A 27,235-nucleotide genomic window follows, 5' to 3' on the forward strand; every position below is an offset into this window, starting at 1 on the left:
TAAAATATATTCTGAGCGCAAAATGAAAGTTGAAATGCTAATAAAACATGTATGAATGGTTTCCAAAGCTACGGATCTATTTATTATGAGTGTAATGTAATAGAAAGTGAGTACGTACTCGCTGGATTGGCGCCAGGAGCAACAGTTCTTTACGTGAATACGATGCAATACTAACACAATATTACACTCTTTCTTTCATCCGATACTTTGGCAGGGATCCCCTTTTAAATTGCCGTATTGTTCGACTTATAAAGCCTTGATAGTGAGAGCCAAGTTTAGTATTTTAGAAACTAGTGTTCGAAAATGATCGTTCTTTATTTTATGTTTTGCAGAAGTTTTCTGCAATAGATTTTATATAAACTTCCACTTATACAGGTATATAAATAATTTGCTAATGTATTAAGCTATTTCAATTAGCGAGTTAACATTTAAAGTGAATTTAATTTTGCTTTACAACGTTGCAGAACAAATTTGACAGGGTGACAGAAAAAATAGCATACAAAGATATTAAAAAAAAAACCTTCCGTATTTTTTACAGATTTTTGCCCATCCAACGAATGTTAAGGGTTGTGACGATACACCAAGCAAGCTCGAGTTTACATAGCTCTAACAATCACAGAGTCTTTGGTTTTGAAACAAGCAGCTTGTCCCAGTGTCTGTCGCGCGAGGGTATAATGTAAATAGGTCCATACATAATGTAAGCAGTATTTTGCATCGGGGAGTTCGTTGAGGTCCAACCCATCAACCTAAAAACCAACTTGGTTTTAATTAAGGCATTAGTTACATAAGGAAACTTTTTCTTAACAAATTATACATATTGAAAATCAGTTAAATTTTTCCTATTGTTTTCTGTGAGATCATATCTGGTAATTGTAAAAGTATAGTAGTGTCTGCAGAGCATCTAGTTGTTGTTCCATACCTTATCACGACATATGATTTGTAGCGGTAAAAGATTAAGTACAGCTAGTCATAGATTGTTGCATTACATTAAACCGACCAAACAGCCCTCGACAAAGAATTATTACATTATTAAAAAATGCTTTCACCACGATAACGTACTTCTGTTCTAGCCAAACATCTATTCTAAAACATCAACATTATGTTAAATATGGATGTTGTGCATTTTCAGCCAGTAACATCAGCTAAGATAATTAGTTTTAATATTATGATATTCCTATCCTTTAACGAGCGTAACACAGTCAGCATCACAAGTAAACGTTAGCCTTCAAATATTTACACACATTTGAGGCTCACTTTACTTTTACAATATTTGCCATAAAAGCAAACAGTTTAGAAAACTCTGTGGTCATCTTATTTTAACAAGTCAGTTGAATCAACAAGTATTCGTAAAAAATATAGGTAGTAAGCAAAAAAAATGTACCTAGTTAATAAGATTTACGTCTATTTTTGAACTCTACAATAGTTCAAAACTTCTAATCAGTATCCATTTAGAGATGTGTCATAACTTTGTCATAAATCGGTTTCAACACGCAGGCGACACTATAGTACTGAAAGTTCGTATTCAAGATACAATTTGTACCACGACGTTTTCCTTCAAAAATAAGGTAATAATTTAGGGAGCGGCCCAACTATGAATTGTTTGTCTTAAAGAAACTGTCGAATCAAAGATGTACTTACCTTTTTTTAGTTTAATTAGACAACTTTCGCACGAAGAGTTGCTCTCGTCGATTTTTACAAACATCAAAGGACGGGCACAAAGTGCTACCAGACCCGAAACAACAATTCGTGAATCGCGCAAATAATTGTTCCATGTGGGAATCGAACCCACTTTACGTGACCACCTCGACCACTGCGCCACGGAGGTCATTATTACCATTTTTTTTTGCCATAACATACATAAATATTTTTAACTAGGCAGTAACTTTAAGACAAGAAAGCCGTAAGGCGTTCACCTCAATATTTTCCCCAAAAGCATTTTCGCCTGAAATTCTCCTTTCACAAAATAAAATGCATTTAGATAAGGTTAAGTCGCTTCGAACGATGCAGCTGCGCATCCTTCCGTGCGAGGAGTTACGAATTTACTCCGGGGGAGCCAAATATTTGAACCAATAGACACAAAATCCACGTAACAAGGAACTTTATTTGTTTAAAATCAGTATTGGTCAGGTAGGTCTCTCTCGTTTAAAAAATTCACACATGTTCCCTCTCAAATGTTCACACCAATAAATAAACACGAAATGTAGCTTCGAAACATATAAAATGTAAATAGTTTTTCAATACTAGTCTGTGGTGGTTAAGTTAATAGTAAACTAGTTAAGTTTGGGATTAAGAATTTCAAATTATAGTATATGAAATTGATTTCATTATTAAATATTATACTATTAATATTCCATCACATAATAGCGTTTACAGCTGAACATTAAATTCATTGAAGCAATGAACGAACCTATACAACGTCATAGTTAGTACTTGCAAACTATTCAGCGAGTTTCGCTTAACTTGAATTACAATCGATTCTGTTATACATTTTAGCTTCGCGTGCAGAATGCACCCATGTGTGATATTTCATCAAAATGAATGGCAAATTGAAGAACAGCTGACTCAGTCATATTTGATACGAGCGTCTGAAGCTTGTGGAATATGACTACCGATTAACGATGTGATAGCTTGGTTTATAGATTCAATTAAAATTTCATTAGTTTTATGGTTTTTATCGCAGTTTGATACATACTAGGTACAAGCTCTAGAATTGCTAGGCCAGGTTTTACGGAATGAGTTTCAATCTAGTTTATATTTTTTTTAATAATTGTAGAAGTTCTTATATACTTTACGTTTTAAATCTTTGATTAACACGGGTTAAGTACACTCTTTACCCCGGGAAATCATTTTAGTACCTAAATTGTATAAATATTCAAATTAATGTACCTAGGTATGATCAGGTACATTTGATATAATTTATAATAATGGTTCATTGTGTTCTAAAACTCACCAAAACGATTTTTGCATATTTACCAAAAAATGGACTTTAAAAAAATTAATATACGAACAAATCTATGCCTTCGAAAATCCAGTAATAACTACCTACGACTTGCGACTCGAATTTCGCAATCACTAATGAAGTTAAAGAGCCTGAAATAGCCTTCAACTACACGACACTTTAAACATGTCTCGAGTAATTAACGAGCTAGCGTTATCGTGTTTCCGTAACTAAAATCTAAATGAGGAAAGCGTGCGTTAGATAGTGATCAATAGTAGGTGCATGCGATGAATTAACGCGAAGCAACAGTTTGCACTAGCGAGTGAACTGTTGTGCATATTTAAGTACCGTATGGCTGTATGGTTCGTGCGTAGGACAACACTATCGCTTTGTTTGTTTGATAAAGCCTATTTGGTGTGGAAACTAGTTTGGTATGTGTTTTTCTGGAAACTGTTTTGAGTAAAAAAATGCAACTGAGGAGTGCAGTTTGAACTATAGTATACTTAAAAGAGAGGTGCTTTGGATAAGTATTGTTTTGCTATTAAGTATTTAAAGGTATACAAACTTACAAACGTCGGGTTATATAAACTCTTCTCTACTCTGTGGTTATGCCGAGAGGCTACCGGGTTGAATATGCGAACAATGAGGATTTTCTTAATATGTGATTGTAATTTGTATCTTTTTAAGTCTTCACAATACAGTAAATATAAATTAGTATTTCAGATTGGACGAACAACTCGAAGGCAAGTCTATTACCAGGTGTTTTATGTTAAATGGAAGTATTCAGGTGCAAATAAAAGACATAATTACAAAATAACATTTACTTAAAACGTAACTTATACAAAGTGTCAGATTACGACATACAATGAATCTGTATTCTAGCGCTTGTCCTATATTCGCGTTCATAGACCAACGCCTACAGATGCCATGACTACAGCTTCAATACTGACTAAAATTCTGGCAAGGAATTGTTTGCTCAATTACATTTAAAAACTTTAAAATAAAATGGTACTAGAATGTGTAGAGATTACACTATAATTTTAATAGAACATGATTGTAAGCCTTAAGTCAAGGCTTACTTTCTTCCGACGTTTAAGCCGGTTAAGTACTTCGATTGAGCGTATGTGTAGTACGATGTTCCATGGGACACTGCATAGCGTCGCTAATGTGTGTGACAGATTTAATTATGTAAATACTCATGCGACTTACGCAACCAATTTAACATAGAAAGAAAGAAAGCCTAAGGTTACTCGCTCGCTCTGAACCAACGTTCTGGCGCCTCAAGTATGTCTCCGTTCCGGTAATCTATTCGGACGACGCGTATGGATCTTCCAGGCAATAATAAAATTAGCTTTATAGTGTAATCTAAACACATTATTTTAAGCTTTCTATGGTCCTTTTAGCACACTTAGGTACTTTGATAATAATCCTCGCCACCTAAAATTATAAAATTAAAATTATTGGTGTTTCAATCGTCTTATGAATAAAGCAGTGTACTACGGACCGATTTCTGCAATTTTTGATTAAAGCAATATACAATTTTGAAACCTACCGCAATTTATTTTATAACACAATTAATTAAGATTATTTTAATTACTAAGACATTATCACATTGAATAAAATATTGTTTTATCCCTAACATTTGCATAGCATTAACGAAAAGTATACGTACAAAAATCTTTAGAACAGCTGCAAAAACTGATTAACTTAAAATAAAAACGAAACATTTTTTTAGATTGATGAAAATAAATTATATAAACCGAATGGCGATGTAAAAAGGTCTTAAAACTTCATTCCAAATAATACAGATTTTGAAACACACCAGATTGGCAGCATTGGCTGTCCTGAGATCTTTTTAATCAAGAAATAAAGAAATTGATTTACATTTGAAAAATATGGTAGAATTAGCACAAAAAAATATTTACCTACTAGCTAATAGGTAGTATATTTTTGTGCATACAGAAATAAAATTTGTTATTAACTTGGTATTTAGTAGCCGCGTTTCTGTACTACGATCGCGATAAGAAAATAGTATTTTATACTAATTTGCCATTTGTAGCCACACCCCGATATTTATACCAGAAAATTAGAGCGTGCAGTATTTTGTTCATAATTTCCTGCGAAAACATTGGCTCTATTACTAGCTCGACCAGTATCGCGAATTTAAATTCTTGATACTTATCAGAGAGAGCAGCGTGAATCTGATATTACTTTTTTTAAATAATTCTTGCAGAATACGCTAGGGGCACTGCCTAGCGTTTCATACAAAATATTTCAATCGCTAGTCTATTGACGATAGTGGTAAGAAAGGAAATCGCCCCTTGGGTCTAGTCAACGACGAAATACTCTTTTTTTATCGCGAACGAATTATATTGGCCGAAAATTATTCTGAATTACGCCAATACTTGGCGTAATTCCGACCAAATACTTACCTCAAAGAACAATAATTACATACATTCCGATGAATACAACATCTCAAGAGAAAATACATCCAACTTATATTATTTGATACAACATTGAAACTCTGTGAAATTAATCTACATTAACATGAGGTGTCAGTTCATAGACAAAATAATTGCAGTTATTGAAATTGTTTATGATAAAATGTGCTAGGTATCATCTATAATTAAAACTAAAAGTTGTATTTGTTAACAATCCATTGGGCAACTATGGAGAATTATAGATAGTCGAATGTGCCATTTAACGTTGTCTGTCTGAATATAGTCACAAGCCGCTGTACAGACGTAACGACGACAGTGTATTGTCGCTCACACCCCGTCACTCCACACACTTAGACTAGGTCTCTGGTTTTATTTTTGGCTAACACAGCGACTTGTAGCTATATTCAGACATCTAGCTAACAGGCATTGATAAAGAAAAGAAAGGAGACAATATTTTAATTCTCTTTTTTAGCAATTCAACTGTTATTAAATAATAATGATTAGTACAAATCTTAGTTCCAGGAACTTTTAATAAATTGGCGGCGATAATAATAATAAATAATACAATTCAGTGTTGCCATTGAGAAAATGTCACTTCTAATAAAGATTATTCGTTAGATTTATTTTAACCTATCTATATGAGTAAACTATTGCGAACATAAAAAGTGTGAACGCACCTTACCCACGAATATGGTACATATTTTAACAGTAAAGGTTTACCATTTCCAGTAAATTTAATTCAAACCATTTTTGACGCTTCGGATAAAAGCGCCAAAGTTACAAGAATATGGTTTCTGAATGGAGTATTATTAAAAGCCGTAAGTGTTTGTCGAAAACATCCCCAATATGTTTATTAAAATGTTATTTCAAAAATATCTTTGGCTTAACTTTTCAAAATTATATCGATTTTAGCCTCCATACTTTGCTAACTTTCATTTGCCAGTAACAAATAATGCTTTAGTCCAAAGTAGTTTCATATTACCCTAGATTTGGCATATTATTTCTGTTCCAAAGGTCTAGTAGTATTAATTTTGGCCACAATTTATTGTCCTTCTTCCATAATTTACAAGCTCTAATCTTCTGTGTCCAAACGTGCGTTCACACTTTAAAATATTGTGCAGTACCTATTAGTGCCATAAAGAATAAAAAGAGGTTGCTAATACACTCAAACGAGATATTTTATTAAAAATGTTTTATTTCCAAATGATTTTGCATAGTCTAGATGAAAGAATACCAGCAATTATGACAATAAGCTCTTATTTTTAGCGTATTTTACCAGCATTTCTTGACTATGGACATACTGTTTTAATCAAATCTATTGCCGAAGGAGTGGCCTATCTATCTACAAGTGACATAAACCCAATGGTTACAGCCGTTTCGTACACAATACACCTACACAATACGTACACGATAGTCCAACAGGCTAGCATTCCTACAATAGGTACATACATATTCTTGATCTTTGCCGTCGTTTAGTCACCAGAGCGAATATTGTAGCTCCTCTGCTGTCAATTGCAATAGAAACCATTCCATTTATCTACTTTTGTGACTCTACTCAAACAAAAACAATTTTCTTCAATCATCAGCTGATTTCACCAATGTTTTCTACTTTCAAACTTTCGTTGCATTCTTATTACCTAACATTATACGGGAATTAACGCACCAATCACTAGTGCAACCTAGCCAAAACATCAAGCAAATAAATGGAAAAATAGTTTCGCATTAATCTCAATATAATGTCAGACAATGTCTTCTCTACCTTCCTATACTTTCATAGCCTAACATCCCGACTATCGTGTACTCGCCTAAGTGATAAACACTAGCATGAGCAAATAGTAGGTGATTATAGCTCAATAGTCCAACGCCCATTCGTTCTCTTGCAGGAAAGCGTCCACAACTTCCTTCATAGTGAAGTTGGGGATCAGCTGGTCGGCCGTCAGCTTCACACGGGTCACTGGGTCGAAGTGACCGACGCGCTGTAATATACATAATGGCATGGTTAATCTCGCAATGGCCACATTGGATAACAAATATGTACGGGCTTAAATGTGTGTACGTCTCATATAGATGGTGAAATTCCAAGCATAACAATGCATTTGATGCAAATTGTATGTAGAGTAGCTAAAGTACGCAAACATTCTATTTATTTAGACTTTTCGACAGATAATAATGTATGAAAAATCTGTCAAATGTCCACGGATAAATCGGCTCCCAACCACACGCGTTCAATCATCAATGTTGTTTTTTAATTACATTCTCGATTTTACATAATATTATGATTTGTCACATAAATTACCTCCAAATGCTCCTCAATATCTTTCTTCTCGTATGTGATACCGCTAGGTGTGATCACCGGCTCGTTAAGGATCTCGAAGCTAATCTTCCCGCATAAGTAGTCCGGTACATCACGTTTCTGTCAACATAGCATTGAATTTACATTAGAAAACAAAGTGTATGTGGAATTTATTTTAAAACAAAAACCTGCAGTAAAAATACATACCCTTCTTCTCTCATCCATTTTAGAAAACAAATTATTTAATTCACTACTGTAGTTATTCTGTAAAAGAAAGAACATATAATTGGATAGTATACAAGGATTATTCATTATTGAAAAGTTTATAGAGAGTTGTGGAAACTTACACACTCCTCCTCAATTTTGGATGTTTTGGTACTTATTTCTTCTTCATTCACATTATCACCTAATTTCAGTGCTTCTATTCTACGCTGCATATCTTCCGTTATTAACCTGTAAATCAGAAACATGATTTTTGTACAGTAATAGCCAAAAATAGTTCGCCTTTAGACATTTCGGCCAGGCTTTGCTATAACAAAAGTACTTATAGTAAAATGCCCTACCTATTCAAATAAGTCTGCAGTTCAATTTCCTGTGAAATTCTCTTCTCTTCTTGCACATTCCATCTCTTTTTCCTAGCTATACGAATCTGCGCAGCGATGTCGTCGCCAAAGTTCAACTTTTGTTCGCGCGCCAAATCGCTGGCTGAAAAGATATACAAAACTTTAGAGAAAAATAATACATTTTGTTGTAAAACTTATTATTTCCAGCATGAATAAGAAGCTGAATCATAAAGATGTGATTGGAAAGAATTGTTGCCAACTACAATAATCTAAAAATGAAGTCACCCGCACTCTGCAGCATGAGTAAGAATTTGAATCATTCAGTTAAAAATAGAAGGAAATGTTCAATATTCTAAAAAAGTTCTCCAACAATGCATGTACGAATAATTGTAAAATTAGAAATGTGAACATCTGAATTTTCTGATTGATATTTGTTACTCCATCACACCTAAATTATTGATTGTATTACAATGAAATTAGGTACCTACATAATAGTCTAAAGCCTGGATTAACACATAGGATCAATAAGCCCTAAGAAATCTTTACATTGGGACACAGTCACAGGCAGAAGCTTGTATTATACCAAATTAAAAGTGTACAGCAGCGTACCTCTATGTAAATGCTTGATAGCCTCATCGTAACACTCCAGCTCGACCAGTGCCTGTCCCAAGAAGAAGTGTCCTTTAACCTGGTTGGTGTCTATGTCCAAGGCTCGGCGACAGTCCTGGCATGTGGCCTCCCATCTCTTCATCTTGAGGTGGCATAGTGCCCGGTTTGTGAAGTATGTGGCTACTGACGGGTTTTTTATCTGAAATATTGTATACTATTATTAATGTAATGCTTTTATAAATAATTGTTTATTATGCTTAAGTATGTGTGTATGTCTGCTAGAATTTTACAGCTCAGCCATTTTAGAAAATTAGATATCCTGAGTGATGCCATAATATGTCATAATCTTATGGTGGATTCAAATTCAAAAGTTACAATTGCAAAGGGGTGATTTCCTACTGCTATTACAATTACTATCAGATAATTCATAAACAGACTATTGATAAACAAATTGATATTGATACCTGATCAGACCCAACATTTTCAAGTTATTATAAACTTTAAGCATATTATGTTTCTCTCTTTAGAACTGAGTGAAGGAAATCATGCTACAAGTAAATAGCATGTTTTCATCAGAAATTAAAAAAAAATATAATCTTTACATACCTAATAGGCTACATAACTGAATGAAATATTTAGTGAAACAAAAATAGAAACTACTTAATATTTTGATCCAATTAGTTATAGCAGACGTCACAGTTAATAGAATTATATTTTATATGTCATCATGTCACTATCTAAAAAAAGAAATGGTGTGTAGTTAAAAACCAATTAGGTAGGTAGATATACAACCTTTTTTTAATTTAAAGTAACACAATATCAGCTATATCAGCTTAATTGTTTTCTTTTCTTATCAAATAGAATAGAATGAATTAAATGTGTTATAATGCTTAAAAGTATTTTTTCTTTTAAATAAAGGTAGTAGTAAAAGGTAAGTAACAATCTTGCATAGTTAATTTCAGCGGTAAGAATAGTCATGAGATACAAAATGGAACTAGGCAAAATCTAGTTATACCCTGACATTTAGATATATCAACAAGTTGGCAGTGTTAATGATTATGCAGCCAATGTTTGCAGTTTTCCATCAGAAACGGGGAAGCAGTAATTTGTGAACAGCATTTAAAGATCACTCAGTTGTATGTATAGATTATAAATAGAAGACAAAAAGATTACTACTTAAGATTAAGACTAATCATAAAAAAACATAAATTTACCCAGATACTACACCTTAGAGTATTCATGACTGTATACTACTGACACATGAAGTGTTATTTATAAACATTGGTGAGAACCAGAATCAAACAATATAACATACAGAACATAAACCAATGAATATAGAAGGTATTAATTTCCTTCACAAGAAAAATATTGAATATAATTTGTATCTACTGAAATAAAATTATTCACTGTCAGACCAGATTGAACAACATGAAATAAATTTATTACATGTTGACCTTTCTTTGCGATCTACATTGATGATTGTAAGACGACGTTGGCAGAAAATATATACTCACAATAGCCTTTGTGTAACAGTTCATAGCATCTTCGAAGCGTCGTAAACTGAACAGTCTATTTCCTTGCTCTTTCAGCTCTTTATCCGTAAGGTTCGCAGTAGAATACATATGTTTACTCATCCTTGTAACTGGTATCACACTTCGTTCAAGTCAACTTTACCACTAATATCATTATTTAGATCAAGACCACTCTAATGAAAGTTTACGCAACTATTTTAATAGTACAATACAGAAAATATTATGATTATTTTCCTTCTAGAAAAATATGTTTGTCAGCTACTGACATTTGCGTTTTGTTTTTGACAGAGTTTTGTGAAATGCGAGTTTCGGAATTCATTCATTTCGTTCTGTCTCATTCAATAAAATTATTAGCAGTGTTGCCAGTTGGAATTAAACAGGAAGGTACTATTTCACCACTTATTGGCAATGTTGCTAAATTCCTAAGCATTTTATCTGGGAAAATCGTATATTGAGACTATATTTCTTGTAGCGTAAATAAATTAAAAACAAAATTAATTTGTGCGTAGAATTTTATTTGTCGTTAAAAAATCTAAATTATGTAGGAGGAAACTGATAAGATGGTATTTTAAAAACAGGGTACAGAGACGATAAGTTGCGTGTCCAAAGACTGTAACGTTTCACGTCGTGTTGTCCGTCAGGAACTCGTATCACAGTAGCGTCAGATATGGTTTTCCTTGGCTTTGTTGCAGAATTTCTAAAGATATATATAAAAATTATAAATAATAGGTATTAATTTATCATATTCAGTCTTACCCACAATACCCAACTATTAAAAACATTATAAACTCACGTCCTCGCTGGATCTTTATAGAGAGGCGGGTTGAGAGGCACCACTAGGCTTTGCTTCATCAAAGGGCATGGAAAGTGCACGTTACCCAACGATAATACTCCTTCATCATCCTCCTTTCTAAAATGCACCTCATCGCTACCCTTATTCTAAGTAAACAATGTAGGTACGTTTTAACATTTGTTACACATCACAAATAAATGCACATAAGACCCAGAGCCTTGTCAACTAAACACACATTTAACACATTATTACAAATTCTATGCAAAGCTTAAGCACCTCAAAATTTTATTAGTAATTTGACAGTTTTAATGTAGCTCACCTCTTTCCTCTCCCGTCTTTTAAGTTTCATGGCATGCGTGAGAAGGTTTTCACACCACTTCCAAATATTCTCGTCGGCTGCACCGCGTTTCTCCAAGCGTTCATTCAGTTCTGCCATGTTGCGTATAGGTTTCTGAACCTATTCACAAAAAATAGATAAGTAAGTAAGCTTTTTATATAAACCACAACCAAATATAGGTCTCGGGGGCTGATTCGTAGAACGCTGGATAATTTAATCTGAGACAATAAATATAACTTTTCGGCAAAAATGTGAAGAGTCTGTCAAAAGAAGATTTAGTTAACTATAAGCAATAAGTTCAATGACTTACAATCAAAGGCCTGTTTAGTTTTTCACTGAAGAACCTCAAGGAGTATGCTCCCCCGGACTTCTCGCTTGCTCTGACGCTAGGCGCGGCCCCGGCCGCCTTGGCTGGAGCGCCCAACTGTCCCAAACTGACGATACCTTGGTCACTCGTGGGTAACAAAGGAAGCTCGTTGTGTGTTACAAACTCGTCCAAACTCTCATCATGTTTTAACATAATATCCTGTAAAGTGTATAAATCTGTTAATTTAAATAACAACGCACACTTCCAACATAGTATTAAATGTTTACCGCGGCTACAGCAGGAAAAAACGCTATAAAGCTACCTAAACTGCTGCATAGATTTTAGTAAATAACAATAAAAAAGGTAGCATTACGTTCAATCTATCGAAATCCGCACTTATCTTGAGCCTGGCTGCCAATTCAGCACGATACTCATCGACGAGGTATGACCAGTACTTATTCACACGAGCATAATCTCCAAGTTGGGCTCGAGGCATATATGATAAGATCTTCTTACCCACAGAGGACGGCAATAGTTGTAGCTAGAAAAGATGATATTTAAGGGTATCACAATTCTATCTTCTTTAATGTCGCGACAACGCAACGTTAACGTTAACATCTTGCTTTATAATCTATTTGATTTTAGCTACCTGTTGCGTAAACGCGACGTTAACGTTGCGGTGCCGCGGCACTGACGCTGCGCAGACTTGGTGGAACGCAAGCACTAGTAAACGCCAGTGGGAAAGCGGCCATAAGATACAATTTATTAATAGAATTAGTAAAAGGTTGGTCGTAACTGCTATTACGCTAGGTGCTATTTCTAAGTTTAAATTATAGCTATAGTTAGAAGATGTAGACTTGGATACTTACAAAATCAACAGTCTCCAAGACATCAGGTTTAGGTCGATTTACTTTCCAGGCCTTAGTTTTGGTGCCATCGTTAAACGTCATCTCAAATTCTTCCAGCTTGAAACTATCGCGCAATGATTTGATGGTCGAGTTCCATATCGCTAGGTTTGCATCCAACTGAGAAACCAATCAACACAAATTCAGGAACTTTCAATTGAAACCATGGTTAAAGGAGTACAGAAAAGCAGCATTTCAAAAGTACTTAGATCTCTCTTTACCATGCTACTCATACTATTTCAAAAAATATATAGCTGAATTTAAATCCCGATAATCTTTCGATTTGGTGAATTCAAATATAAAACCCACAAAAATGTTAGAGTTTATTATTACAATTATCTACAAAAAGTTTTTGATTCTTTCACCTCTTTTTGCGCCGGAGTGCGTGGTGCGTTCGGATCTGGATGATCAGACGCCGTGTGCTGCATCGATTGTTCTTTCTTAACCTGAACCATTTTAAAAATAGATAAAACACAATTACCAACATCTGCAGAACTTAATTAGATCATGATAATATCTGAGGAGCACGTCTTAAAGAACGTGTAAGGGTGCAACTAATAATCTGTGGTCAACATACTGCATTCACCAGCAAGAGAACTCGTTGTAACATAAAATCTCTGCTTTTAAAACTCACTCTAGCCACTGCTTCAAAAATTTTAAAAATGAACTACTTACCGCTTTGTCCGGTGGTTTTCCGAGTGAATCTGGTATGATGGTGCACTCTTGAAGATTAAGGAGCATGTGGTCGTGGTAGCGGTCGTACAGAGTGCGAGCACGACTCAGTACTTCCCACATCACGGGCCCACCCGCTACTGTCAGCAGTTCTGATAGCACTAGAGCTTGGGATTCCTGGTAAATTACAGAAAGAAATGAACAAAGGAAAGATCTTATTTTAAATCAGGAAATTGACTATTATTGTACCGTGTTTGGCTTTTAATGGGTTTTTCGAGTTCGAGGGTTTATGACCAAGGCCTAAGAATAATATTCATAATATATCTAATACAGTAACTGATGCATTGCAGCGTCTTATTTAAAAGGCACACATATTTTCAAACGTTTGCCATGATTAGGACTATCCGAAGAAACAATAATGGTAAGCAGAAGATAGCTTACTAACCGGTCCAAGTGATAGAAACCAAATACGATCGTTTTTCATAACTTGCGCTAGAGTAGCAACGGGTAAAGCTGTTCTGTTGTGGTCCATCGGAACTTGGTCGTAACTGCTCAAACAACCACCGGCCCTGTATAAGAATCATAGTTTTGACTGCAAGCACAACATTGTCACCTTCAGAAGATGACAGTAAGATGTCTGTGTGAAGTCGACAAATTGTGGAAATAATATTTACCTTGTAAACTGATAATACATGTGTGCATTGACACTCACTATGCATAAACTACAGTTGAGTTAAAAAAATCGATACAATCTAACCTATGCTGCTTATATTCAGTACCTACCAGCTACCTAACCCGTTCAAAGATTGTGTTATGTGCAACATAAACACCGTTGATACATACATATATTCTACGGCAAATTATAACTCTTAGAAAACTTTTGGCACTAACTCGCTAACAGACATGACAGAATCTTTAGGCCTGCAGTTCCACATAGATTTGAGGAGCAATGATAAAGCCCAGATGCTACGAACATCCTGCAGTAAAGCCAGTAGATATCGCTTCTTGTTCGTGTAAGATATGCGCGCGAACCAGTACTTTGTAGCCAGGAGGTGCTTGCTGAAACTCACTGCTTCTTCGGCTGTGTCATCCGCATCTAGAATATTCATGGAAAAATAGATTCATTGAATTATAGAGATATGAGTACTTCCAAAATTAATCTTTATCGAACACTGCGTTCTTTATTCCGACATTAAATTTTGATGAGAGTAATGCAATTACATATCTTTATTACGATTATTTGTATCTTTCATTATGAGATACCTAGAAAGGTATACAAATAGAACACAAGCTGAGGTGCATGATTAGCTGAGAGGCTAACGGCTCTTTATCCGCGGCGAGAAAGTTTTTTTTTTTAATTTTCTTCAATCAAATATATTTTTTGACCTGGGAATCAAATACTGAACTATAACGTAGCAACTTGTTTTACAGTAACTACTGAGTCACAAACCACAGTCGCATGGAATCTTTACTGTTCGTTTCAGAATTCTATAATCAGTTTTATCTCTGACTTAATTTTATAATGAGATATAATATTTTTTTTTTATTATTTAGATCGCACATTATGCGATCCAAATATTCTGTACTCATGATAACTAAATAATATCATACCACATATCATATCCGATAATATCAAATCATTGATCAAATGAACTTGTTTCGTCAAATCAGCAAAAGATATCATTTTATCTGTAAATTATATAGTAAAAACTAATTTCAATCTCGTAAACATGAACATACAAAATTCCTGACTTCAAGAAAATTGACGTTGTCATCCAGATATGATTATATCTTATTTTTTAATACATATTGCCAGTGCAATGTGTATAGAAACCTTTTGTTAAGGTAGTCTAGGAAATAATATGATGATGTAAAGATAGCTATCAGTCAATGTAATTGCATAGATGATTGCGATTAATTTACTCGCTGGCTCCGGGAACAGGGTCAAGATTACTAGCACTACGCAGATCATATACCTATGTACAATGTTCCAGTTACAAATCATACGTCGTTCTGTCAGTCAGAAGCTGCCATGACGCGTGTGGACACGCGCTCTCCACAAACCGTAACGATCAAATTGCGCCCGAAACGTGCTAACTTTTGTAGATTTTGTTCTGTTATAGCATTTGCTTCATTCGCTATTATTGCGTATTTTATTATTAAAAGACCCATAGAGTCTCTAGGAGACCCATCAGACCAATACATCGTCAAAAGCATCCCGAAAATCTACACGAAATTGGAAGGTGTAGATGCTGAGGACAGGGATGTCTTTCAGGGGTTCCGCACATCGTTCCTTCCTCCTGAAGAAATAGTGCTCGCTCGTAAACATTCAGATTTTAAAAGGGAAGTTTATGAAGGCAATGTGACAAGTGATATTTTAATATGGAACACAGAGGGCAAGCAGCATGGAACACCGACCAGGGTGAAGCGAATGAGCCGTTTTACATTTACTTCGCAGGATGACGAGTGAGTTGTTGACAAATAAAAACCTAACACTACATTATTTCTAACATTCTCTATTTAGACATTAAGTAAACCTGAAATAGGTAGTTACGCCCTAATTGTTAGTGTTTTCTACTTGAAAAACAAGCCCAAAATAGTATTCGTATAATTAAACATCCCTAAAGTAAAATTCTATCGATGTATTCCTTCAAGAAGTTAAGTACTACTCAGAAAGAGATCTTTTTATCTGTACGTTTAAGTATGTTAAGAAATAATAAGATATTCCATCGAAAATAGACCCTTAGTAGTCTCCTTTCTAGTGAGGAAAATACACGACATCTGCGGAAAGATGAAGCTGGCGAATCTGAATACGATCGCGTTGACAGTGAAAGCGAAGCAGAGGACGAATATGAAACAGATTACAGCCAGTACGATGACGATGAGAGTATTGAAAGGTAAGTGCATAGTAAATCACCTTTCCCTCACATACTTATTTTGTAAAAATGAATGAATTTATAGAAAATTTATTTGATAGTGTTTGCATCTGTGTTTTCTTCTCTTTGTTCCTCCCCTACAAGTTGTTTAAATTTTGTAAGATATTTATTCGTATGTTGCTGTTTCTGTCTTACCCCCTTTTGTACTTTAACTCTGCGAGATTTTGGCTCTTAGTGTCAATGATATGATTTTGTCAGGCAAGCGCAAATTTATATAAGTTAAAATAAATAATTAGTATATGTAACAATTCTACAGCATAGTACATCCAGAGACGCACGTAGACCGCGGTCCTTTGGACGATGTTGTCGAACAAATTCGTGGCCAGCCAGAACTGGAGGAAGGAGAAATGATCGCCTCTGCTCACATCTATAAACCTTCCAAATCATATTCAGGTATGAGTAACAACAAAACTTCCATACTTTACTTTTGTAAACAATGTTTTATCAAAGGTGCTTGACTCATTTAGCAATTTGTGTCTCGTGCACGCAGTAGAGAGTAAAATCAAATTGATAAATAGTTTACGTACGTCGTTGTACGAATTATCCAATTGAAGGCTGGCCCAAATGAGTCAAGGTTAGTCATTCAAAGGCATTTATGTTGTACATTGATTTCATTTGGACTAACAACGGTTAGACTATCAACTACTTCCTGGTATCTGTGTAGGTATCCACGCTTTCTGGAAGGGCCAAGGAGACAAAGATACGATTAGAAATACTCAGGCTAAAATAATGAAGCAATATATGGATGCTGAAGCTGATCCTTGCCACGACTTTTATCAATATGCGTGTGGCAACTGGGCTTCATTGAATCCTATACCGGCCGATAAAGCAGGGTAAGCGAATGTTAATAATATTAATCATACTATATTAAAATTTGTTCATTGAACTGTGGTGCTTAGTTTTACAAATCTATTTCAGGTATGATACGTTCGAAATGCTAAGAGAAAACTTAGACACTGTTTTAAAAGATTTGCTAGAGTTTAAACCTACCGAAAAAGTTCTTTGTATATACCCTGGACCGCATCTTGATTTAACTGATAATTTCTTAGAAAAGATAAAACCTTGTAAGAATAACGCTATTAGTTTGGAAGATGATGAGCAGCGAACTAATAATGAAACGGAAAAAAGGGAGATAATTAACCGAATTCGTAGATATTTGGACAGAAAATCCAAGAAAATGATAAAACCATTATCAAAAATGAAGCACAAATTCCATAGATACATGGCGAAAAAGTATCGGAAAAAAGATAGAACAAAAAGATACACGTCTGAATTTATGTCTAAACCAGAGAAAAGGATACATAGAAGAAAGTTTATAATCAAGTCTAAAGAAATAAGGTACGGTAGAAGACTGATGTCACATAATAAGAGAATTAAAAAATCTAAAGAAAAGCCTACTCCTGATGACACAGTAGAAGATGCTACACAGGAATTATTTCAAACAAATGACCCGGCAAAAGGCGACGCGGCATTAAAAGCGAGATATCTTTTCAAATCTTGTATGAATTATGAGATATTGCAAAAACGTGGTCATCAGCCACTCGTAGACTTGTTAGAACTCCTCGGAGGCTGGCCGATTCTGAATCCTAAGTGGAAAAAAGACGGTTTCGACTGGTTAGAACTGATGGCAAAACTACGCTTGTACAATAACGATATCTTGATTTCCGAGTGGGTCGGACCTGATATAAAGAATTCAGATGAATTCGTGATACAGTTTGATCAAACGAGTTTAGGTAATTTCCTTGTTCAATAAATAATTTTGTTAATACTCAAAATTCTGATCTTTAATGTAATGTATTGTGTTTCAGGACTTCCGACAAGGGACTATTTTCTCCAAGAATCAAATAAAATGTACTTAGACGCTTACAAAGAGTATTTAAAAACAATAGCCTTATTATTGGGGGGCACTTTGACTCACGTCGAAGCCAGTGCGAATGAACTTATTAAGTTTGAAATTAAGTAAGACAACTATTTTATTATTTTCTACTATTATTTTAGTTAAGTCGCAAAGAGAGCATTTAAGAGCAACGGAACATGTTGAATCGTAAGCGTAATATATTTCAAAATAGAGAACTAAAAAATTTGCTTGTGTTAAATAAAATTAACGACCTACATGGTAACAACTTTCCTGAAATTAATATCGAAATTGTATTATTTAATTTAAATCTAAATTGTATTATCTGAATTCTCTCTCGTTTCTATTTGTAAGATTAGCAAAGATCACGTCAGCGCCTGAAGACAGAAGAAATGTATCAGAGCTCTACCGAAGAATGCCATTAAAAAAATTAGAGGAATTAGTCCCCGAAGTAAAGTGGAGACGGTACTTATGCATCGTGATGAACAGGACCGTACATTCCAATGAAACTGTCGTGTTATTTGCACTATGCTATGTCAGAGTAAGTATAATATACCATTCCTCTATCTAATAAGTACAAAACTAGGGTTTGTACTTTGAAATAAGCGATTTTGTGAATTTCACATAACGTAGTCTTTTTGTAACTTATTATATGAACTCAGAATTTTGCTACCTAAAAAGCTTGCCTTCTATTTTGTTTTTACTTTTTATGTAACTCATGTCAAACATCTTTTGATTGATATTGATTGTAAAGTGTGCCCGAAATGCAAATTGAAATACTAAATAGTTAAATGTTTATCTCAATGTTCACTTACTCTCAATTTATTAAATGTAAATGTTCGTTGTATCAACAGCATCTAGTTCAATTGATAAAAGAAACCGAGCCGAGCGTTTTGGCAAATTACCTTCTGTGGAGATTCGTGAGGCACAGGGTCAACAACCTCGACGACAGATTTCAGTCTGCTAAGCAACAGTGAGTACAACATTCATACAAATCTTCATCAATAAGAGCAAACATTTCAATATGTGATACATAAATCTATTTACCATATAGACTTAGACCTACAGTCACAGAATAAGTAATAGTACTACCGTACAGAAGGTCCACTTCCGAACAAAAGTGAAGTTTAGGCATAAAAAATTACCTACACTAACGACTGCCACACGAAATTGAAACTTATCGCGCTGCGCGAGCGTTCATACTCCATTGGGTATCGCCGCGCGTCTCCGGTTTCACCGCCGGAACACAGGGTTATCACTAGTCGATATAAATATTAAATTAAATCTATAAAGAGAACAGTGTGTACCTATGCAAATACAATACTTCAAAACATGTTAATCTGTTCCTAATAGTGTCTGAAAAACCCATTAACCATTATAAAATAAAATTATAATTGTATTGCTGTCTGACCATTAAATAAATATAGGTATCTACATAACTTTACTATAGGTAAAATCAAAGAAGCGAATAGAACGAACGATTGGCCGCCGCCACTTTTTTAATAGGTATTCCGTGGCTTGCGCCGACGATATTAAAAAATGATATTTATATATTATTATTATATTATATATTATTTATTATATTATTATGATATTTTCGATTCCGTATTGTCTTTGTTCACACATAAACCCTACAGTATCTTTTAGCTTTTTTTACGGGATATTTGTTGTTTAGTTGACATTTTTTTTATTTAAACAGAAAACAGATTAAGGAAATAGATAAGTGTAGCTAGCACTAAATCGCGCGACGCGGTCAGCGAGCGCGCCAAGTGGCAACCTACTGAGATAGGCCGCATATGCGGCCCGGCGGCCGATCATACCTACTTTGCGGAGTGGAACCCCCCTGCTACAGTATCTACGCAGCCTGTTAGTTTAGGAGTTGTCGGAGAGCATCATTACATCATATAATATATAATTCCATCTTTAAAATCTTCAGGTTCTACTACATACTATTCGGAAGAGAGCAAGCTCCACCAAGATGGAAGAACTGCGTGTCACAAGTCAACTCAAACATGGGAATGGCGTTAGGCTCAATGTTTGTTCGAAAATACTTCGACGAAATGAGCAAGAACGACACATTGACAATGACGAGAGAAATACAACAATCGTTTAGAGAATTGTTAAGAATTACTGACTGGATTGATGATAAGACGAAGAAGCTTGCCGCTCATAAGGTTGATGCTATGATGTTGAGGATAGGGTATCCAGATTTTATTCTTAACAAGAAAGAACTCGATGATAGGTATAAAGAAGTGACGATACATCCAGACAAGTATTTCGAAAATATTCTTAACATATTGCAGCATTTGACTAAGATGGAGCAATCGCGGTAAGTTGATATAGAAATTGTATATGCGTTTGAACATTGAGAAGGTATCGCATAACTTGTTTAGTTCCTAGCTTGCCCATTTTGCAATTTATTTACCGATCAAATTACTTGTTTGACAACGAGTGATATTAGATAGCGCCTGCACAAGCATTGCGCTAGAAATATGTAACTCAATGCAGACACGGAAAAGCATAATTTCATTCGTGTTCATGTCATAGTGCAGTATCATAACATAAATTTTCCAGGCTATTTTTAAACTAAACAACTCAATGACACGGTAACGACACAGTCATCTAAGCGCCGTATTGAAGTTCATGGCAACGCGCTAGCAGAACACGTGCTAGGATTATTATGTAAATGTGGTAAGAATAAAGCATAAATCAAATAAACAAACTAAAGAGAAGGTCTAGCATGCATAGCAAAGACAGTGGAATTTATTTCGTGATTTCATATACAAGTAAAACTTAGGTATCTTTAAGGCAGGCAATAGATGAAGACATCATCTATTATTATTCTCCTTTTGATTCTGTAATTGAGTTACTCGCAAACGTTAAATAGGATGCAGTTATAGGTAAGGTAGGTAATCTAGGTCTCATAAGATGTTTTTATCTGCTGAGGACAAAAGACATCATCTGCTAAGACATTAAGGAATTCTGACGTGTCTCTTATATTATAACGACTGTTTTACCACCCGTTCCATATTAATATGTACTAAAGAACGGCTTTAACTTTACAGTAAATATTGGCACTAAACAACTCTACCTGATATATGTACGTAGGCATTTGTAACACAAAGAAATAATCGATTTAATTTATAATAATGTGTTTCCAGTATCGGTCAGCCAGTGAACAAGACTCTTTGGAACACAGCGCCTGCCGTAGTGAACGCTTACTACAGTCGCAACAAGAATCAGATCATGTTTCCAGCCGGTATTCTGCAGCCGCCCTTCTACCACCGACACTTCCCCAGGTCGCTCAACTATGGCGGCATTGGAGTCGTTATAGGTGATGAACTTATTGTACTCTAATTTATACTTTTGATATCTGACTCAAACGTTGTTTTGCATTATAAATAAAAAAAAGTAGTGTCACTTTTAGTGGTATGAAAAATATATGTTGGCCGATTCTCAAACCTACTCAATATGCTTACAAAATTTCATGAGAATCGGTTAAGCCGTTTCGGAGATGTACGGTAACTAATATTGTGACATGGAAATTTTATATTAATTTAAAGCTATATGGCAATAGGTTCGCCCCCTATTACATGGGACTAGCATTTTTAATGCCCGAGATTTGGCCTACACACTATAACGGGCGTGATATTATGTATGTGTAAAGAGTTTGTTTGTTCAAACGCGCTAATCTTCGGATCTACTGGTCCAAATTGAAAAAAAAGTGTTTAGTCCGTTTTTCGAGAAAGGCCAATGGCTGTATAACTTCACGCTATGAATAAACAGAGTGGAGCAGCGGACGAAGCCGCGGGCAGCCTCTACGTTACATAAAACCTAAAGAGGGAACAACCAGGAAGTACCAGTAACCAGTGATTTTACATTGATAACACCAAATCTATCTTTGTTTACATAGTTTGTGTCTTTGTTTTCGTTGTGTTATCAAAGTTTGGTCACAAACAATATTAAATCCGTACAAGAGGTTCCTTGTAAGATAAATATCATTTAGATTTAGGAGATAGGCAGGTAACTATGGTGCTGTGGTTGAGATACGTGGGGTTTGTTTTGTTCACGGATACAATATTAATATTTTAGTTATCTAAAAATAGTAGCTTCTGGTCTCCTTCTTCATGTTCGTATTAAACAATTTTCTAAACGCCAACGCGAGATCAAATAATGAACCCTTTACCAAATTTTGTGTGTTGGAAAATCTTGCCATAATTTCCTAGCATGGTGCAATAATTGTGACAGTCCACTAAATCCGGTTCAACGTTTAGGCCCGGTCATCATACTTGCGGTTTTTCAAACCATGACACGCAATATTTCGTCAGGTGTACAAGGAAATTACCGTACTAAACCAATAATGATAAAATACTTCGATGTAACGTGCTCGGACTAAAAAGATAAGGGTTTCAATAGATCATTAACACTTGGCTAAGTATATATTTTTTGACTTATAGTTTTTCTAGTTTTTGCCTTGAAACTATAGATTATTTATCAATATTTTATACCAGAGGCCGCTCGCGACTTCATGCGCGTGGAATCCTTTACCGTGTTAGCCCCGATCCTTCGGAAACTCCGGAATATAAAGTAGCCAATGTGTTATTCTGGATCTTCACCTACCTACATACCAAATTTCTCCAAGACTACCTCTTTGCGTGAAAGAGTAACAAACATCCATACATACTCACAAACGTTCGCATTTATAATACTAGTAGGAGAAGCCCGGAAATAATAACATGTCAAATTAAACGTAATCTTAACACGTGTATGTCACTGTCTGTGTTGTTTATTATTATCTAATTAATACGTAAATAACTTAGTCGTTATCACGGCGTAATCCAGCTGGTGACAATCGTCTTTTTATTTTGCTATAGATTACACTGAACAAAATTGTTCTAATTTATATATTTTTTTATATATTTCTAATTTATTTATATATTTGTCATATTCGTTATTCACTATTCATACTTATTGATTCGAATTTTATTTAGTCAAAGTTGTTTCTATAAGCCTATAATGATGATTAACATCTTAACATATCGTGGTCTAAAAACTCGTAGTCACCTCCATTCAAATCAGTAACAGCTACAGGTTCTCGTAACCTGAACAAGTATTGAAAGCTGAAGCAAGCTCTGAATCTATTGGGCTGATTTGGATAATTATTTCATTAATAACTTACGTTATCTCTAAGTTATATTGCGAAACCTAGGCAGACAGTGACAAGCTATTTTAATTTAGAATTCTACGTGAGCTTCCCCTTCAGTTTATGTACTTGTAATTTGATGTCTTATTGTGATGTAATCTTCAGGTCACGAAATAACCCACGGTTTCGACGACAAGGGCCGGCTGTTCGACTGCGACGGGAATCTTCACCGCTGGTGGTCGGACTCTGCCATCGAAGCGTTCCACAGACGAGCGCAGTGTCTCATAGACCAGTATGGACGCTACGTTGTACCTGAAGTTAACATGAAACTTGATGGAGTTAACACTCAAGTAAGGAATTTCATAAGACCCCAACTGCCTCCATGGCGCAGTAGTTTAGGTCGCCACGCCGCAACCACTGCGTTGGGAGGTCGTGGGTTTCGATTCCCACGCGGGACAATTATTTGTGCGATCTATAAATAATTGATTCGGGTCTGCTTGTACTTTGTGTCCGTTTTTTGAATGTTTGTAAAAGTCCCTGCGACACAAGAGTAATTATTAGTGCGGGAGTTGTCTTTTTTAAAAACAAAAACAAACAAACAAAACTGGATGGTCGGACGACATCATTTAATGTTAGGGCTGCAATGGATGCGACTGGCGCAAGACCGTATAAAGTGGCGTACTGAGGGGGAGGTTTATACTCAACAGTGGGTGGAAACGGGCTAATTAGATAGATAGAAGGAATTTCATAGGATAGAAAGACTATATATAATATTTGAACTTTGTTATAGATGACTAACTGTACAATTTGTAAAGCATGTATGTATGACGTAATTGCATGATCAAAGTGCTCGAGTAGCCACGAACTTTGATTTTGGGTTTGTGTTGCGGGGATTTTAATACGGAACAAAAAGATGGTGATTCTACAAAAAGTTAGTTTTGTTTAGTTAATTAAATCTAAGAATCTTAATTTAGTACAAAAGTAATCAAGATTCTATTAACTGTTTTATGTACAGATAATAATATATTGCGTCGACAGTGCAACATTTTGATTTAACACAGTATATTTCGGCCGTATCAGTAGTTACATTTGATGAGAACAAAGAAGAATGATTATCAATAGATAGTATTGTTAATTCTATTTTTGTGATCAGGGCGAGAACATAGCAGATAACGGTGGTGTGAAGCAAGCGTTCCGCGCGTACGTGCACTGGGTACAGAAGAACGGAGTCGCCGGTGAAACATTACCTGGACTGAACCACACGCACACACAACTTTTCTTTCTCAACTTTGCACAGGTCAGCTATTTTAGTTCATATATTATGTAGAAATATACGTAAAATGTATAGCAAATTCATGCATACGGTAGATATGTCTAATGTAATATTTTAGTAAAAAACTTCTTTCACGAAAGAAGTAAGCTCAAGCATGTTCACAACTTTAAAGCAATCATTCATTTCTTGAGCTCTCAATGAACAAATTTTCCAACCGTTAACTTACTCAAATGACAGATAAAACCTAAAAAAGAAGCAGAATTGTCCATATTTATGCAAAAAGGAACCACACAGCAAATACGTACTTTTGAGATATCAAAGGTTTTACAAAAACATGTGCAGCTCTATGAGTTGTAGTTGGTTCTGTTATGCTTTTAATAAACCCTATTTCTGAGGCGAAAATTGCGTCGTTCTTTTTTGTATAAGGTTTTAGACCATTTCTATATTAGTATTCCGCTAAAAAATAAAAATTGAAAAATTGTCGTGTGGTTCCATTTTGCATAAATACGGACAATTATAACCTACACAAACATATTGCTATGACTAAAATATCATATCATCAAAACAGGTATGGTGCGGCGCAATGCGTCCGGAAGCCATGCGCAACAAGTTGAAGACAGCGGTACATTCTCCGGGACGATTCCGTGTTATAGGCACTTTGTCCAACTCTCATGACTTCGCCCGAGAGTTCCGTTGCCCTCCCGGCTCGCCTATGAACCCTACACATAAGTGCACTGTCTGGTAACAGTTGCGAAGGAATGCGAAGACAAATCGCCACTTAATCCAACTTAGTAAAATCGAAACTTTAGCAATTTACAGCCAATAAGAAATTAAAGATAGTTTTCCTGTAATAAGGGAATAAGTTGAAAACACTTACGGATAACGGAGCTCACGACTCAGCACTGAAACTTCTGAATTTTAAGTAGCGCTATGATATACGCATTTGAGAATGCCGCATAAACTGCGGGATATTTGTACAATTTTCATAGTGTTAGGCATTCTATGCGCTTAAATGCATGTGCTTGCTACGAGCAGGGCTTGAATAACCAGAAAAAACCTTTATGAGAAGTCAATCCTCAATAAAATAAAAACGGTGTTGAAATATCCTTGATGATAGACAAAAAAAGTTGCTATTACTTTATCTAGAGATTAACTATAATATTGCTTGTCAGTTTTCCATACACGGATTTCGAAGTTGCTCAATATTAAATATTATTTCACCATTGCATTACTACGGTGATAATGTGTAGACATGCACAATCATCTTCAGCAAAATTGTACAAATTTTGTGCCGTAAAATTGTCTGTCACGGTGTATTCGTACACTCATTTGACAAGATACCTTTTTGGCTTATCAGTTATCACTAAAGTGTTAACTCGAACGGCGTGTGCAACTGAACGATAAACCTACTATTGTTTGATAACAATACGCTAAAATAAACGGCATTGTAATTCTAAAATGCCTATACCACCTAGGTTTAAAGTTATTCTGAATTTATTTTTGCCAACATATCTATAAAAATAATAGATTAGATTTACGAAACACAGTAAACAATAATAAATATTGTTTGTAAACACGCACAAAAACCCGGCCACTTGCTACATTTTTTTCTTTCACATTCAAGACAAAGTATGACTATGTTATACTGTCTTTTAGCGGTATTCAGTTAAGAATATTTATATATAATGGACACATTGAAATCACTCCGGTCAACACAAAAGTTCTGTTTCAGTTGCCTTAGTTTTCATAGTCGTGAGCAACAACATGAAATGAAATGAAATGAAAATGACACATGACACAGTTTACCATTCAAGTTACTAGAAAACCTTGTTGTCTTCCGCATTTCCTTACGAAAAATGAGTTTGTAAACACTAGAATAGAGCCAAAGTCAATTGTGATAATATTTTTAACAAGTTATATTTTATTTTTAATGTTTAGTATTATTTATAGCCTTATGTTTTACTTCGAGTTATTTGTATGTAAGAATTTTATAGAATAGGCTTTGAAATAAAGGAATTTATTGTATAGGAATGTTCTTTATTTTATGAGGTCTCTCTAGCCAGTTATACTTGGCATCATCACCGGTGAAGCCGATGAACTTGCAACCCTTGAACTTTCCTATCTGTCCCACGCGTAAGAGCGCGTTCCCACTATGTCGTAACGATTCATTTATCCTTGGACGACTGTCGTCTCTAGCTGTTCCCATTTTAACGATTGATTGTCGTCAAAAAATCGTTTATCGACTGTTGTATCTAGCCGTCTCCACTGTCACGACAATCTGTCGTCAATGCAAAAAATGTCGTAGACGACAGTAAGTCGTGTCGGTCTTTATGTAAACACCTCCATTTAAACACATGAGCCACGACACATAAAACTACAAGATTATCTATCGTCACGATATAGTGGGAACGCGCCCTAAGCCGACAGCTCAAGTAGCGCCGGTCACTATATACGAATGAATGGCTTAGGCTTACACACATCCAGTAGACCGAAATAAGCAACCTGGTACTAACCACGCTGACTAGGAGTCAATTCCTTGGGTATATTCTATACTGTATTATATCCGAGTCAAGTAGATCAAACATTTAGAAGTGATAAATTGTAAAATTTGAGGTTAACGCCTAATGGACCAAGATCC

At 35.2% G+C, this 27,235-nt stretch overlaps 3 protein-coding genes across 4 annotated transcripts; 1 reads left to right on the forward strand and 2 right to left on the reverse strand.

Moving 5' to 3' along the window:
• Positions 1-3,744: 3,744 nt before the first annotated feature.
• Positions 3,745-10,683, reverse strand: STUB1 (STIP1 homology and U-box containing protein 1). Its single transcript, XM_076117677.1, has 7 exons — positions 10,359-10,683; positions 8,845-9,043; positions 8,236-8,377; positions 8,020-8,125; positions 7,880-7,936; positions 7,676-7,792; positions 3,745-7,355 (listed from the first exon to the last, which is right to left on the reverse strand). The coding sequence occupies exons 1-7, from the start codon at positions 10,476-10,478 to the stop codon at positions 7,230-7,232; spliced, it is 867 nt and encodes a 288-aa protein (XP_075973792.1). The 5' UTR covers positions 10,479-10,683; the 3' UTR covers positions 3,745-7,229.
• Positions 10,684-10,901: 218 nt separating this feature from the next.
• Positions 10,902-15,140, reverse strand: LOC142974954 (uncharacterized). The gene is made up of 11 exons (XM_076117533.1): positions 15,002-15,140; positions 14,282-14,486; positions 13,836-13,959; positions 13,394-13,567; positions 13,084-13,164; positions 12,683-12,838; positions 12,187-12,354; positions 11,817-12,032; positions 11,489-11,626; positions 11,170-11,315; positions 10,902-11,073 (listed from the first exon to the last, which is right to left on the reverse strand). Exons 1-11 carry the CDS (start codon positions 15,072-15,074, stop codon positions 10,914-10,916), a joined length of 1,641 nt encoding a protein of 546 aa, XP_075973648.1. The 5' UTR covers positions 15,075-15,140; the 3' UTR covers positions 10,902-10,913.
• A 282-nt stretch (positions 15,141-15,422) lies between these two features.
• Positions 15,423-26,622, forward strand: LOC142975034 (neprilysin-4-like). Of its 2 annotated transcripts, none has more exons than XM_076117678.1 (13): positions 15,423-15,856; positions 16,141-16,287; positions 16,583-16,719; positions 16,991-17,159; positions 17,245-18,059; positions 18,135-18,285; positions 18,536-18,722; positions 19,036-19,154; positions 20,118-20,510; positions 21,343-21,515; positions 23,490-23,674; positions 24,478-24,621; positions 25,166-26,622. In XM_076117678.1, exons 1-13 carry the CDS (start codon positions 15,423-15,425, stop codon positions 25,340-25,342), a joined length of 3,231 nt encoding a protein of 1,076 aa, XP_075973793.1. In that variant the 3' UTR covers positions 25,343-26,622. The 2 variants fall into 2 exon arrangements, with proteins under 2 accessions (XP_075973793.1, XP_075973794.1); XM_076117679.1 differs by having other exon boundaries at positions 16,153-16,287.
• The last annotated feature ends 613 nt before the right edge of the window (positions 26,623-27,235 follow it).

This window comes from Anticarsia gemmatalis, chromosome 8 (genome assembly GCF_050436995.1).
Source record: "Anticarsia gemmatalis isolate Benzon Research Colony breed Stoneville strain chromosome 8, ilAntGemm2 primary, whole genome shotgun sequence".
NCBI classification, from domain to species: domain Eukaryota; kingdom Metazoa; phylum Arthropoda; class Insecta; order Lepidoptera; family Erebidae; genus Anticarsia; species Anticarsia gemmatalis.